This window comes from Nomascus leucogenys, chromosome 1a, assembly GCF_006542625.1.
Source record: "Nomascus leucogenys isolate Asia chromosome 1a, Asia_NLE_v1, whole genome shotgun sequence".
Classification (NCBI taxonomy): Eukaryota; Metazoa; Chordata; class Mammalia; order Primates; family Hylobatidae; genus Nomascus; species Nomascus leucogenys.
The window spans coordinates 9,412,477-9,430,070 of NC_044381.1; the positions used below are offsets into that span (position 1 = coordinate 9,412,477).

Here is a 17,594-nt window from a genome sequence, read left to right on the forward strand (position 1 = left end):
CTGTAAAGCTTCCACCAACTGCTGTTTAAGACAGACACGAAAAGAAAATTTGCTGCACGAGTTCGGGGCCATAGAAAAAGGAATATTTTCCTATATTTGTAAGATATTTGGGTTCTGAATAAGAGATTACCATGTCCCTTAATCTGATACACATTAAATGAAGACCACATAGGTAAAGGGCTTGGTACCTTTCAATTAGCTCAGCAAGTCTATCAACTGATAATATTCAAAAAGAACAAACAAAACTCACGCTGGACCGTTCATTTTCATGAAAACATATTGCGTAGAAAGCCATGAATGGCGATCAAAGATTCCTGTGAATAATTTTCTTAATGAAAGAAGACTAATTACTTGCTAGATTCTCAGACCAATGGTACGGTATCTTGATAATCTCCGTCTACCAGAGGTTTCAAAGAGAAAGCCATGGAGTCATAAAACACCAAGACAACTCAGTTCCAACATATCTGCAATGACTTGCCCTCACCTTTTAACTTCCTGTGGTTGCCTCAAACATTTAAGAAATATCTTTATTAATTTACTTATTTATTCTTGTTTATAGACAGAGTACTGCTCTGTTGCCCGGGGTTGGAGAGCAGTGGTGCGATCTTGACTCACTGTAACTACCACCTCCTGGGTTCAAGCGATTTTCCTGCCTCAGCCTCCTGAGGAGCTGGGACTACAGGTGCATGCCACCACACCCAGCTAATCTGTGTGTGTGTGTGTGTGTGTGTGGTGTGTGTGTGTGTGTAACTGGAAACAAGGTTTCACCATGTTGGTCAGGCTAGTCTCGAACTCATGACCTCAAGTGATCTGCCAGCCTTGGCCTCCCAAAATGCTGGGATTACACGAGTGAGCCACTGCACCCGGCCATAAATTTATTTTTTAATTGAGAGATACAAGTGTATGTATTTACCACATACGAAATGATGTTTTGAAGTACTATACATACATTGTGAAATAGTTAAATCTTGCTCAGTAACATACGCATTATCTTACATAGTTACCACTTTTGTGTTTGAGAACACTTTGTATCCATTCTCTTAGCATCTTTCAAGAATACAAAATATTATGAACTATAGTCACCATCTTCTACAACAGTTCTCTTAAACTTACTCCTCCTAACTGAAATGTTCTATCCTTTGACCACCATCTCCCCAACCCCCACCCCTCAACCTGCTCAGCCTCTGGTAACCAACATTCTACTCTCTACTACTGAGATCATTTTTTTTAGATTCCACAAATCAGTGAGATCCCATAGCATTTGTCTTTCTGTGAATGGCTTATTTCAATTACCATAATATTTTAAAAGATATAAAGAGGTATAGCAACCAAATGCATTAAAAAAAGAAGTACCCTCTTAACTAGCCTTTCAGTGATAACTATGTCTTCTTTAATGCCTTTTTAATGCATTTTATTTTTCACAACCATTCAGCTCTTACATCCCACTCCGCCCCATCTTTTTATGCTCTCAGAGCTCTCTTTCTACCCAGGTTATACAGAAACTCAAGGACGATGACTAAATAAATGTCCATTACACAACCAACTCAGCAGCCCCTCTTGGTGGAGTTAAGGTATCTTTTACACATCTTCATCCTTTTCCTAGAGACCCCCAGAACAAAAATAATCAATCCTTACACTTTTCTATGTCACATTACACTCGATTGTATCCTTTGCAAGATAGCATTAAAGGGCGATATATGAAGTAGTAAATACAGAATAAACTTTAGAGTCAGAAAATCTGGTAATCACCACATTTACCAGCATGTTTGGTCAAGCCACCTCTGAATCTCAGCTGCTCTGAACTTGCAGCTTCTCCAGACACTCCACACAGACCCCCTTTAGTAGTCAGTAAAGTACTTAGCAGACCTCTCTTTTAGGGCTAAGAATCTATCAGAACCTCAGATGGAACACCTATATATTAAAATTCACACATTCCAAAACTGCATTGAATGCTTGGTAACAACTAATTCTCTAGGATTTTTTTTCCTTTGTTTGCTCTTTGCTTTTCTAATCGCCAATAAAACCTGAGCAAGCAAATAGAGGCACTGTATCGTTTGCTCATTGAGAAAAGAAATCTGAAGATCTTTTCATATTTATTTTACAGACAAACGCTTTAAAGAAGAAGCCTCAACCATTCCTGCCTTCTACCTGTCTCTTCTCCTTTAATACACAAGACAGCATGCCTCTCATGGAGAATCAGCTCAGAAATTCATTTGTTGAATTTTAGTAAATAATGCCACTAGACTTTAGAGCTAGTTTACATAAAAATAAAAATTAAGAATTTATAGTGTCTAATGTCTTGATGAAAATGTTATTTTGCATCAGTGATGGTGGTCATGGTACTGTTCAAATGCAATGAGAGGAGACAGAAACCTTGACCTTTCGGAATGGAGAAATTTTAACCAGGTACAGTCCAGTTAATGGCGGGGGGCAGGGGGTGGCGGGGAATCCTGTGTAATGTGCAAAACCATCCTGTTACAGGAGAGAGCAGTGGATGTGTACTGCCTGTGTAGTATTGTATGTTAAACAGTAAAGGACGAAAATAGTACCAAGATGTTCTCCACAAATTTAGAAACAGAATTATAAACATTGGGCAAAGTCCTTTTAAGTCTATACTAAACCATGGAGGGTGATTCAGGAAAGACATTCACCCCTCTACGTGAGACTTACATTCAAGTGCTGATGTACACGAGTAATTTTTCTTCAATCATATGTAAAGTATAATGCAGTTCTTAGGTCCCTTGGCCCCATCCCAGCAGTGGACCTAGATATTATAAAGTCTAAAGCTTACAAAACTTTAAAGGACTACTTTATGAAAACAAATTCAAAAATCTTATTTTTACAAATTTTAGAAAAATATATAGTCAACTGGAGACACTAGTAAGTCTTCCTGGGCCTTTGGAAAGCATCGTACAAGGGAGGGCCCTAATTCCAAAGATTCCTCAGCTGCAGGGTAAGCCTGTCTCTACTTCAACTCCACACCAATTACTTGCCCTCCATCATTCTGACAGAGATTTTCTGGCACCCGAGTATGGCAAGAGTTTGGTGGGGGTCTTCGAACAAGAATTCATCTCACTGGAGGACACAGGAAGCATGGTCCCTGAGCTTAATCAATGCTGTTAGCATGTAGTTAACCAAGCTTGTGTAAAACACATCACATCAGCATTTCACCATTATGCTGTAAAGTAATTTTAATTAAAAAAAAAATTTGTTTTTAAATAATCACAATCATATTTTTAAAATGTTGATAGGGAATTAAGAAAAGATTGGCTCAAACCCCAGTCCTACTGGGCGAAATCCCAGTCCTACTGGGCAGCATTTAGTGTCCTCCTCGGTTCTTTGTAGTAGGTTTATGGCAAATCCTTGAGAATAATCATTTAAGTCAGAGTGAATTCTTCCTCTCAGATGATGATTTATCTGTTTGTAAGCTGAGATGAGGGAATTTCATTTGCTATTGAGCCAGTGAGTGTTAACTTTATTAATGCATCTTTGCAACTAAGATTAATGGGACCCATAGTAAGTCAGCTGTAGCACTTGATGTCAGTTTATAACAAGCTTGGCAATACCTGGAAATTCAGATCTATCATCATAAGTTATAATGACATGCATAAAAACTTGAGTGTAAATAAAAGGCTCTTTAGGATACAGGGCTCTAATCCAAGTTGTTCAAGCCTTAAAAAGTAACTTATCTAACAGTGTTCCTGTTTTGGAGTACAGTATATGCTAATGGCCTTTCCTCAAGGGTTAAAATGCCTAAACTACCATTTTTTAATAAATAAATTTTATTATAAAAATCAAGTTTGCTTAATGAAGTCCTCTGAGGGAGAAGATGTTTTAAGACATTTTACTAGTACACTTTAAAATCATTTTGTATTTAGGTATGCTCTGTCGTCTCCACCTAGAGCAAAAAAGAATCATAATAAATGGTAAGTGCAGCAATAAAAACTCCTTTTACTATTAGTTGGGAGAGAAACAAATGGGAATGTTACTCTGAAGGTAATTACTTAAGTTTTTTTATTGCACCATATTTTCTCAAAACCGAACCAAAGTATATCCCAAATCTTCCTACAAATGAAATACAATTTTTCCCTCAGAACATTTTTACTCATCAGGAAAAAAAGGTGAGTTTAATTTTTCTGTCAGTTGAGGCTTCAGATGTCAAACACATCTTACATTTCAACAAACCTTACTGTCATATTGATGGAATATTCAAGGAGACATTAGTTCTTACTGCAAGTGCTAGCTTGAAAAGGTGTACGCTGAATTACTGTGAGAGCACTTTTCTTCTAAAAATAGACTTTATTATCTCCAACCACAGTATATATGTATAACTGTCTTGTCATTTTAACCAAATTTATGGCTTCCCATCAAACAGAGATTGTAGCTTCCTTGAAGGCAAGTGGGGGTAGTGTCTCACCATCTTTTTATTCCCAGTACTTAGCACACTTCCTGGAATAGAGAGAGCTAGATTATCAAATGAATAAATTCATGAATTAATACAAATTGCTTCTCATATATTGTATGCCTATCCGAGATGTGGAAGCAACATCTCCTGACATTTTTAATTTTTAAAAATAAACCTTAAATCCAGCAGTCTGCAAGAAAATAATATTTAGAAACTTTTTCCTAAAACTTGTCATTCATTCATTCCATCAAGAAATTTTGGCTGGTAGCAGTGGCTTATGCCTGTAATCCCATGACTTTGGGAAGCCGAGGTGGGAGGATAGCTTAAGCCAAGAGTTCAAGACCAGCCTGGGCAATATAGCAAGACCTATTTTCTACAGAAAATTTACAAAATACAAAAAATAATTAGCTGGGCAAGATGACTCATACTACAGTCCCAGCAACTCAGGGACTCAGGCGGGAAGATCCCTTGAACATAGGAGTGAGAGGTTACAGTGAGCTATGATTTCACCACTGCATTCCAGCCTGGATGACAAAGTGGCACTCTGTCTCTAAAAAAACAAAAAACACAAATGTTTATGGAAAATGTCAGGCACTGTGCTTACTGCCATGTGTACAGTCTAGAGCAAAACAAAGCCATGCCCTTACGGAACTTCTAGTCTAAGCACGCAGCTAACTCTGTGTTTTAGGATAAAAGAAAAATTTCATCTAATTTTCTCTGAAGTATACTCCCCTGTCACTTATGACAGAATGACGTTCAAATTTCAAATATTTTGTGGATCCTACAACGGCCAAATGGTGGCATCTGGACCACATGATTATTTAGCGGACAAGGTAGCCTGACTTAAGGATTAAAAAATTTGTATATTCCCAGCCTTAGAAAGATAATTCTGCCTGTGCCAAAAAGTTCTGCTTCACAAATGGGGCAGTTCCCTTTAATCAAATAATTTGAAATTAACTCTTAATAATAATCATACTGATCACAGTAATACTAGTGATGATAATGATAATCACAACAACTCACATTTCCTGAGTGCCTAGAACTTTGCTAACAGCTTTACGTAGATTATCTCCTGTAATCATCCTCTTAAGTGTACGCAATAGGTCTTCTTATCTCGACTTGATAGACAGATACTGAAGCTTAGAGAGGTTAGGAAATGTGCACATTGCCACAGAACAAATAGTGGAATTAGGATTTGAACTCGGGTCTGTCTGTTTGCTGAACCTACATCCATAACTACACCTTCTATTACTTTCTACACCAAGGTTGGTAACAGAAATAATCGAAAAAAACAAAACAAACAAACAAAAAAGCAAGATGTTTCCTATTATCTCTTTCGACGTTTCAAGGATATTTGAAATTCTTCTGCTTCTTCTAAAATATATATCTAATGTTACATTTTCACAGAAATCATAAGACAGTTATAGATTTTTATCTAGTCTGTGACCTAGATGTCATAGAACAGAAATAATATTCTAGTATGACAGTATGACTCCAGTTTGAGTTAGGCAGTTGAAGCAATTGACTACCTGGACCTACCTAATGTATAAGCATTCTGAAGAATGTGGAAACGTGTGTCAACATAACAATAAGCACAAATGTAAGGGGGGGAAAAAAGGAACTAAAATTCTTGGGATTGTATACTAGCATAGCACCAATAAATGATCTTCAGTCTTTCAAAATAACTTGGTAATACTGTATGTTTTCAGATTGTTGTATCATCTTATTTCCATGTGAAAAGCTGTTTTTCAGTCCTTTGGATTAAGGACTATTTGAGAAGACACAAAAACTTATTTTTCAGTGTTCTTCACCCTCCCTTCCCTTCACCATAGCCATGTATACATATAACACTTACTGAATTACTATGTGCCTAGCACTATTCTAGATGCTGGGGATTCAGTAGTGATGGGAGAGCCAAACCAGCTAGCTCAGCTTCAAAGGGATAATAAAGGGAGAAGGAAGGAAATTAACATTCTTTGGCAACTTTATTGTTAGTTACTCTGCCAGATGATTTAACATGTCATTAACTTCCCCCAAAACAGCCGTAAAAGATATCCAGGATCACCCCCAACCCTACAGATAGGAATTTAACATTCAGACTTGAGTAATGTGTCTAAACCCATACAGTTAGGAAGCACTGGAAGGTTGATACAAATCATGCTTATGTAGCTATAAAGAGCATCTCTCTTCATTCCCTCTGTTTCACTCTGTCTTTGTAGTTCTCTTTCCCTTTACCTCGACTTCTTGACTCTCAATCACACCCTTCATCTTGCAGTGGCCACTGAAATAATGATTATTTACTTTGTTCATTATATATAAAGTAAGACTCATTCCTACCCAAATGGTCTCTTAATGCATTGTGTCTACATAACCATATCTATAGATCCCTCTACATATGTACCTGTTCATGCCACAAATATCTCTTGGGTGCCTAATAAATGCCAGGAACATTTCTAGGCCATAGAAAACCGTAATGGAGCTTATATACAAAGGAAGAGGTATACAGGATAAAAGTCTCAAGAAATAAAGAGTATAATTTCACATAGTAAAAAGTGCTATGAAGCAAATTAAACAGGTCATACACGAACACACTATATACATACTACATGTACAATACGTACATATATGCAAATATACCTCCCCAAGTTTTTGTATAAATATTGATAGTTAATAACCAGCTTTTTTAAAAGCCATCACGTTTTTATGAGTACATACTTTTCTACCGTACTTAATTTTCCAGTTGACCGATAAATGACAGATCTGCAGTTACCCACATAATTAAACAAACACATAAACAAACAGAAAGAACTATGTATGCTGATACTTAGAAAGGTAGAAAATATCTAAAAACTGTTGATATTGATTTTCTGGTCTCACTTATGATTTATAGCTTCATTTTTTTAATAGCTCTTTTGGTATTTATGCTCTAAGAAATACAGGATCTCTTCTGGGAAAATACAAACTATGATCAAATTTTAAACCTGAACACAGACATCATCAGACATGTGAGAAAAATCTCAGTAGTGCTACACTTATGACCCAAAATCTATCAATTAAAAAAAAACTACTGTGTTAAAGGGTGAAAATAACATTTACTTAATGCGTGGATAAAGTTTAATAATCAAAGGTAAAGTTCTAAGCAACAAAAAAGAAAGGCATGGAAAGTTTTTAGATACAAATTAAAACACAGCTCATTTTGGAAGATGACAGATAAGAGAGTCTTGAAATTATATGACTATTCCCCGGTTGCCTAGCAGTTAAAAAAAAAAAAAATCTTGCTATCTTTAACAAAACATATTAAGAATATGGGATGTGTGTCATCGTAGTTGTGTTTAATGTGGCATTAATTCACAAGTCATTGTTTTTTTAATAAGATATAATAAGTTACTTGCTCTTCTAAGGAGATATGTAATTAGGGCTTTCATAATTAAACCCTAGATGAGGCATTTGGTATATCTGTGCCCTAAATACCAATAAATTATGCATGCACAACTTTTAAAACTACATCTTAATTAGTAGCTTAAAATAAAACTAATTTGGAAAACCAGGATACTGAATTTTTAAAAATTGTTCAAATTTTATCAGTGAAAGCCAACCAACTACCTAGTTTTAAATATAAACATCAATTATGTATTAATAACTGTTTGATAGATTACTTTAAGTGAAGTATTTTAGTAAACTCCTTTGTAATTTTCAGCTCACATAAAGATGGCCTAGGTTAACTTAATTACACGTTTTCTCACTTATTAGGTTTCTCTCCTTAGCCAATGAGTCACGTCCCAACCTCATTTGCTTTTACTACTACTATTTTACTTCTACTCAATTCTATCTACCATTGTTTATACCCACCTGTAATGGTTAATTGTACGTGTCACTTGATTAGGCAAAATATCTGGGGTGCCCAAATATTTGGTCAAATGTTATCTTGAGCGTTACTGTCAGAGTGTTTTTGGATGAGATTAACATTTAATTTAGTCACCAAGCAAAGCAGATTGCCCTCCCTAATGTGGGCAACCCTTATCCAATCAGGTAAAAGACTAAAGAGAACAATAAGGCTGAGCCTCACCTGAGGAAGGAAGAACTCCTCCTACCTTCAAACTGGGACATCAGCTTTTTCGTGCCTTTGGACTCAATCTGAAACATCAGCTCTTCCTAGGTCTTCAGCTTGCCAGCCTTTGGACTAGAACTGCACATCAACTCTCCTGGGCCTCCAGCTGACAGCTTTGGCAGATCTTGAAACTTCTTGGCCTCATTAATAATGTCAGCTAATTTGTTAAAATAAGGCTCTTCCCATATATGTATATATTCTGTTGGTTCTCTTTCTCCAGAGAACCCTAATACACTGCACACACCTACCATCAATACTCAGTGATTTCCTCCCTAAGCCACTTTGCTCAAGAAGCTTCTAGTTTCTACTCCTCTCTCAAGTTAGCTCTGTCTCACAGACTCCTAAATATTCTTCATGCCTCAACCCAGCAGTCTCCTCACTCTCACAGCGTATCATCCATGTAGTATTTTGCACACTTTGCACCCATGGCACTTGAGCACTTTTTATTTCCCATCATGCTCATCTGTCGACATGTCAGCTGGAAGAACATTGTTCTTCCAGAATAATATCTTGCATATAAAGTAAAAATCTGAAGGGCTGAAACTCACTGTCACACGTAATGCAGCAGGGATCATTTCACACTTGGCGAAACCCAGTGAAAATCTTAGCTGTACGACCAAGAACAAATCATTTCAAACTCTCTGGACCTTGGCTCCTTACATCAAAAATAAGTAGTGAGGCTAGGTAAACACCAAATTCCCTTCTAGCTCAACATTTCTATGGTTCGGTTAACATGTTAAGCAGCAGTAAACACTCTCATGAGCTGATGTTCATTTCAAAATTATTAAAAATAATATTTTAATTTGAAGTCAAAAGAAGAAAATTGTTCTCGCTTAAATGCAATGATTTACACGTGTGCTCATTTTTTCTGAGCCCTTTTTAGACATGATCTCAGTGTGGCAAAACAAGTAATAGTTCCAAGGAAGGAGCATGCATCACCAACATTACAGTCCTCAAAAGATGGATCAGGAGGAAAATGAATAGCCTCTCCTCACAGGTACACTTTCTCCCCCAGATTTTCAGTTTTAATGTCTCCCCTTACTAGGGTCTCTCATAGACTATCCACATGGGCTTCTGCCTTTGTGACCACTGATACCCAAAGAATCACTGTTTTTAAATTCTAAAGTTTACACCAAAGAAAGTCAGGAGTGTCTGTTCACTTAAAGTGGCTCTGCCCACCACCACCTTTTCCCAGCATGCAAATGAGGTACACGGGAAGGCTTTATCATGTTGGTATCAATGTATTCCAAGTACTCAACTATTTTATAAGCCTTTTCCAGTAATCTTCAGTCAGTACCATAATTGTCAGCACGTTTGTTCTGTGTTGGCCACCCTTCCTTTTGTTTCAGTCTTTCATAAAAATCCTTTTGTGTGACAGTCAAGCAGCTGTGCTTTGTTCTTTAATGTTCCTAGCCTGGATCTCCAGCCGAGACCACTTTATAACATAAACGGCAAAGTACCATTTTCACAGCGGGGACAACTGTGTTCATCTTCAAAAAGAGGCATTAATAAAATGAGACTGTAATGAACATGCTAATTCTGATCACAGGGTACTGCACAATGGCAGAGATAGTTGACTGCCTTCTCCCTGAAAGATTGTAAAAGTTGTATGTTGTTTTTTTTTTGTAACAACTGCTATAATGCCTTAGGTTTTTTGAAACAGACATATTATGCAAACATTTCTATTTCCCATTGCAGTGCCTTCTCTGTCTCATCCAACTGCTCACTATGTGTTTTACTGTCTCAGTAACAGTCACCTTCAGGGAGCAAATTTTTTCCATCTCGAAAGAACTGACTTGCAAGATGGAGAGGGGTGATCTGAGTGATTGGATAGCTAATCCAAGGCCTTCCCAATGCATATCAGGCCACAAAAAAAAAGAAACAGAACAGAACAGGGAAGTTAACATATTTGCTTAAGATGCCACAGTTATTTTGTGACAGAGCTAAAGCTGGAATTCAATTTCCCAAGACATAGACTTGGGTACTTCACGTATTATCTTTTGTCCTAATGGTGATCATTCACAAATGATATATTTCTATGTCAGAGTAGATACTCACACATAAGTATCATTTGATGAAATATATTTGCTAAACTAGGTAACTGAAATGCCTCATATCCAGTAAACTAGCATGTTTAGACAATAATTGTACTGTAGATATGTTCTATGAACAAAGCTAGTTTCCTATAAATAGATAAGAGCAGCAGTGTTATATATCATACCCTGTTCTGTTGTGCTAGTGGTCGCGGTGGTTTGGGGCAGTGCTATTTGAGAACAGCCCAGTCTAAAAATAATCCACTAAGATTTTTTAAATGACCCATTACATGCTGTTTGAGATAAGAGCAAAATATGTATTTTCTGATTACTCTCCTAAAAAAAATTCTAAGTTCAAGAGACATGATGACATTTAGTCAGATGCTTAGATTCAAAGTTGATTAAATGGCTCTAGAACTTTGTCTTAGAGAAGGGAGGTTATGTAAGTAAGAAGAAATAATTATTGATGTCTTTCCTTTTGCCCAAAAGAAGCAAGTATTCTTGGACTCTTACTAGAAAGAAAAGTCTATGGATGGTGATATCTCATTTTCCCTGCCTAGTGACTGATAACATCTACCAGAGAGAGTATTTTCCTCCTCAGTTATCACTGCATAAATTTGTATTACATGGTTTCCTGCTGATATCTTTAGTCAGGAAGAAATTGTGACCAGCGAACTAAAGAAACAGACAGAACCAATTCCATTTGGATGATAATCCCTGTTCTTACAACACTCTCTCTGGTCCTATGCTTGCTCTTCACTGAAAGCCTGATAGTTAATTCACTGTCCTTCGCAGCATTCCACAATTAGTTAAGGCACAGCCCTTAGTAGCCTCAGTACATCCTAAGGCCTTCACTTCAAGTTCTGCTTAGGATGGGAAGACACAAGTAAAACAGATATACTCAGCCTCCTAAAGTGTTGTATCATTAGGGAGTCAGTATTTTCTTGTGTTTCCATAGCCAAGACAACTAAAAAATTAAAATGACTTGGAAGATGTAAGCCCTACATTCACCTCCCCCTTCTCCTACTTCTTCTTCCATGAACCACACTCTATGGTATTGTTAATTGCCCAAATATCTTATTTCGGGGCACATTCAGCCTGAGCTTGTGGTTATCCTTCCTTATTGAAACACAGTTTTTGAGAGTAAGGGTAATTTAAAACAAGCTACAAAGGGAAACTTGTTCCTGAAAGGCACCTGGATGGTCAGAGGATTATGTCAATGTCTTCTTCATTAACCATACAGGTCAGATATTTGAATCTCCAATTAATTAGTTTCTCTAGTAGCTTGTGTGACATAAATGAGTGATCTTCATCCAGTTCACTTAGATAAAACCCATCATGAGAGCTGGCACATTTTTGGCATTTGTCAGTAAAGCAGGGAGAAAGTAAATGATCCATGTGGACGAAATGGGAATCTAATGAAGGCCACTGGACGCAAAGTGTAAAATGGTCTCCATCTACTGCAGAACAGAGTGCCTGAGTGTCTGCCAACATGATTTGCAAGAGAAAGTGAACCTAAAATGTCACAAAGCTCCTCAACTGTGGTATAAACCTCTTCACACTCATTTATTTAGCTGTTCATGATGTTCAAAGTCTATGAACGTCAGTTTACACTGGAATATTAAACACTACTATTAATAGAAATAACAATATTTAGAAGTTTTAAGCAAACAGTGACTCTAGGAAACAAAAATAATTTCCATCCATATTTATTTTATCCTAAAAGGATATATAAAAAGCATTCTATTTTAAGATTATGTTTAGACTACTTTTCTGTCATCCAAAATACTTTTGAATTTTTCTCATGAAAGTTCTAAAACTGCTCAACATAGTCTTTAAAAAAAAAATGGAAAGGGTTAACTACTCAAATCAAATTTTCATACAAATGTACTTACATATGACAGATGTTCACATAGAAAGTTGAGACCATATTAAACATTTTTGATGCATTTGTTTTATATGGGGACCAGCTGTATAAAAGCAGAGGAGATGATGAAACTCCAGCCAACTGAGAGGCAGGAAAACATTAATCCATGTAAATTTCTAAGTAAAGTGATATTTTCCTCCAATTTTTTGTTAATGTCTTCATTGGATGCATAAAGATAAGTCAAGCACATGACTGCCATTAATTCCTTTTAAGGAGTTCAAGGGATTTGGAAAGTGAGAAAACTCAAAAACATTTCTGATAAGTTTTATTTTATTGTACCTTTTTAATATACCTTCTATATGATGGCACTGATTCTAAACTAGGTAAATAAATGGAGATTAAAATTTTTAAAGCAGATGAACAAATGAGCCAGATTTTGCTTCAAATATGAACACCTGAAAAATGACTACAATTTTCAGACAAGCTGAGGTGAACTATGTATGTACATTCAGAAATATGTATACTTTCCACAGTGCATATTATAGCACATACAAACATAGTCTCTAAGATTCCTGCCAGTTCTAAAATCTAATTTCTAACTCCTTTTTTTTCCCTAATGTCTTATTCTTGCCTATTAGACCATTCCTTCCCTTACCTTTTCAAATTTTTAAAATATATTATTTTTAAATCCCATTCATACAGCTCAATTACCTGTAGGTCAGAGACTATGATTTCCACCCTTGATGGTTGGGCTTACTGTCGCTCGCTGGTGGTAGCTGACTTGATTGCTTTAGAACTGGTGTTCATTAGCCCACCTGGGCATGGACAACCATCTCTAGGGTTGTGTATCTGGATTATCAGAATGTCTCTGTGGGGTGAGTGTTATCATGGGTGTCTGTTGCACACTCCATGGGACTCACTGTTTCTGACCAGCTTTTATGTTAAACTCTTTGGTCCTGAGTATTGCACAGTAGGAATAGTGCTGGAAATCTCACTTGTATGCAGAAAGCTGCATACAAAGTCTCTGTAAGTCTCTGTAACTCCCAACTTATTTTATATATGTATGTATCTTGCTGGAGTGTTAAAAGTCCAGCACTAAAGCATATGGTCCATTTTGTTATTATCTTGGGTTATTATATTACAATTGTCTTTTCTCTAGGAAATCCTTCCCTTGTTTTTAGCAACTGGAAATTTCTATTTCTTGTTTGCAAGCCTAATTATGCTTTTAATTTTATTTTCAGATACTCTGTCAACATTTCTATGTGTTGATCAGGGAATGGGGAACTTCCTGCCCCAACCTAGCTTGTCATAACAGCCAGAAATGTAGCTCAAATCTGACTTGTCTGTTTTAAAGCAGCATCTGTTACATGCATTTAAAAGATAAACATCCAATTGTCAATATTTTCCCTGCAGCTTAATAAGGTGTTTATATTATTTCAAACATATTTAAGGATGTATATGTAAATAATCTCATTTTCTCAGCCTCTTGAGTTGCTTCTTTGTGTGTGTATGTGTGTGTGTGTGTGTGTCTGTGTTTAGTTTTAAAACCACCAGGTAAATTTGGCCTACATTACTAATTACTGCTGGCCTCCAAATAAATAAGTTCTTGACAATATCAATAGGGTTTACCTCCTTGAAAGAAACCAAGATGTTTATAAAATCAAACTTTTATATTTTATAAAAGATATAAAGTAAAACCATCCCTCCATGGGAAAAAAAAATACAATAGAAATGTACTTAATCTACATAAGTTCCTCTATGATTCTGATTGTTTCCTTTCCAATTTCCTTCATCTTAGGAAAGTCTATTCTCCTAAATTTTAGAATAGAGCAAAATACAACAAAACAAAACAAATGAGTTGTGTGAGGGAGAGAAAGAGATAAAGGCACAGAATAGTTAATCTAGAAATGTCAACTGTGAGGTGCCTAATTGGGAATGTTCGTAGCCTGAATTAGGGACATACAACACAGTCTTCATCACTAGCTTTATTCTTCAGCTCTCCCATTGTAAAGGAAGTCTACAAACTGAACACACTGTACTGGAGATTTGGCAACTCACCCTGTGCCTTTGTCAAATTGTGTAAGCAACATTGTTGGAGACAAAGAAAGGGATTTGTCAGCCCAGTTATTTAGATCAATACATGTTGGTTTAAGAAAGATAACACACAAATAAAAAATGTATTTTTTTTGCACATAAGACAGGTGCATTTGTTATACTTGGTTCTGACCAATTGCTTAAGGAAAGTTCATCTTTAGGCTAAGGTTCTTTCTTTAATTTTGCAAATATCAATGTCAGCGGTGGTAGTTGTAAAAAACGTAGCTGCTGAATGCAGTATGAAAAATCCATGCACGAGTAATGCCAACATATAAAAGAGTACCATATCCTGTTTCCTTTCTAGATGCTCTGCCAAAAATCAAAATGGTATCTGGCATTTGAAGTCAATGCTTTTTCAGCTTTTTTACCTCTGATATTCCCCCTGAACTCTAGTTCTGTAAAGACCGATAACTAGAGAAGGTATCCACTGTCTAATTAAAGTTCAACCCTTACCAACATTTTATTTAACTGTGTTTCCCATTTAAGCACCATCACAATGCTAGTCTTTTTAATGATGCTACAAAAGAGATACAGAATTGTAACAATGACACAAAAACAACAACCTTCACTTGAGCACTTACCCCGCAAAACTGTGAGTCTGGTGGATACACTTATTTCTCCCACATTATTTGAGGCCACACATTCATAAATGGCCTCATCCCTCGGAGTCCGTAAGGGTTGTATTCTGAGAACTGATCCAGACCCATCGTCAAACTCTATTACCTATTAGAGGAAACAATAGCTGTCACAGGTGTTGTTACAATTGTCTACCTCTCAGCTAAAGCTCTCAATGCAGTGGTGGATCCGCCATCAGGCTCATAATAAACTAGGCATCATTCTGAAACTGAATTTTGATATAGTGCTGAAAAACTATTTGGTCTAATTTAGTGAATCTTCTACTGAACAAGGAGAAAGATATGCAACTACATATGCAAAACATGGAGATTTCTAGTCCCTACTAAAAACTACCAGGTTTTATTCATTAAAATATTTCAGTATGTTCATCTAGGGCAATTTGATTCTATTAATTTTGCAAGAGGCTTGCAGCTATGATGGATAAACTTCTCAAATTATTCTTTCTCTCACAGCACATATACAAATGTGGATTCATTCAATAATGGGACTGTAAGGTGAAGAATTAATGCACGCCACCACAGATAGCTCTGCTGGTTTAAACTGTCTCATCCTCAACAGTATAGATGGGCAAACCATGAAAAGAAATTGCATAAATCTAGTACTTAGGCAGCCAGCGAGACAGCTTTCACAACCCAAAAGCCTGATGGCGTGCATTAATTTTGCCATAAATCATTCCAGTATTTGTTCTAGCTTAGCATTTTCTGCATTTTTAGAGCATTCTTGCTGTAAAATGGAGGCTTGCTTCACCGGGCAGAAAATTAATGTCCTAACCACTAAGCCTGAATTCACCATCATTAGGAACTCTTCTTGGAAACAGTTTAGTGACACTGATAATCCTAGGTACTTGTTAGCTAATTCAAGTACCACTTTAAAAACAAAAAATGATGATACCAACAAATATGTATACAATATTATGGAGCCCTCTATCTGTCTTTTCTATAACTATGCTGCATTCCTTCAGCTGTTCACTGAGAAGTTGTGCCTTTTTTTCTTGTATTTCACTGCGAATATTCCCATGTGCCTAAATTATGAATAAATTGAGATTGCCTCATATACATATTTATGGGATGCTTAATTCCAGATTTTGTGTGTGCATGTGTATATTAACATAGAGAGGAAGGACATTAATATTTTCAAAATATGTCCACTTTGATCTTTGTGCATTCCATTTTTGTTCAAAATTCACAAAAATATTCAAAATGGCCCATTTCTCAATGCACTACAGTTTATTTCCAACTCTATAAAGCATACACTTTAAAATAAATCGACTATGCATCTTAGGAGAGAAAAGTTTCATAGTTTCATATTGGAAGCTTTGTTAAGCATTCCATAATTTAAAAAAAGTTATTTATGATCATTTCATGATTTAGTGTAGGAAAACGTTAAAGCAACTACAAAACCAATTTAAATGTTGACTAACTTCTTAATAAATGTCATTGTATGTTTACATTTGTGAACTATTTCCTAGATTTAGACCTACCCTCTTACAACATACAATATACCACACATTACAAGCCAGTGATGTAATTTCCAGTTTGAAAATATCCAGTATTGATTTCATGCCTGCCATGGACCAGACACCATACTTAGCACTGGGGATAGAAGAGGGAGCAAAAACAATCAACATGTACTGCTCTCATGGGCCATATAGACTAGTAATACCATATATATTATATGATATATTATATATATCATATAATATATATAATATTATATATATCGTATATATAATATTATATATATGATATATAATAATATATATATCATATATATAATATTATATATACGATATATATAATAACATATTAGTGTTAAATACAGTAAAGATTTTCAACCCAGGACTTGATACAGTTTGATGAAGCTGCTTTGGGTAAAAATAATTCATTTACCCCAGAGGTGTTTATATGACTCTTATGGGGAATTATGCACTGAGCAGAGATCATGCTGTGAAATATTTAGTATTAAATTTAATTTTTGTTACATGATTTTGTCAGGAGCCATTGTCATTAGAAAGCGTGATGTCAAACTTCTCCTTGACAAAAAATTAACTTCATTTAAAATTTTTTTAATGTGCAGCAAAGATGCATACATACATTATTTTCTACATGACACAGGAAACATTTTCCAAATATTAAAGATATTTTTTGTGTTTAAATAAATTATATTTCAATAATAATCAAGTATTTGATTTTCAGACATAATTTTAAACTTCTCACTTGTAAACTACAACCCAATTTCCAATGGCAAATTTCTAATTTCGCCATTGTAATTAATTAGGTTCTCTATACATCTGAACCCCTGATCACCCTGTGAGTTCCTATGAAAATAAGTAAAATAAAATTATTCTGAATTTTGTAGTTGCTATATTTCTTTTAACTAGAAATTGCCTTTAATCTGCCAAACTGTAAATTAGGTCATGAAGGAGATTAGAAACTCAGGTAAAAGGGAGGT

The 17,594-nt window shown here is 35.8% G+C and overlaps 1 protein-coding gene across 37 annotated transcripts in view; it reads right to left on the minus strand.

Annotated features, from left to right (window-relative positions):
• Positions 1-17,594, minus strand: part of PTPRD (protein tyrosine phosphatase receptor type D) — a 2,318,035-nt gene that overhangs the window by 308,943 nt on the left and 1,991,498 nt on the right. For all 37 annotated transcript variants that reach the window (XM_030814138.1, XM_030813761.1, XM_030813755.1 and 34 more), the window contains one exon: positions 15,089-15,230. In XM_030814138.1, coding sequence (XP_030669998.1) covers positions 15,089-15,230 — 142 coding nt within the window. The remainder of the gene's footprint in view (positions 1-15,088; positions 15,231-17,594) is intronic.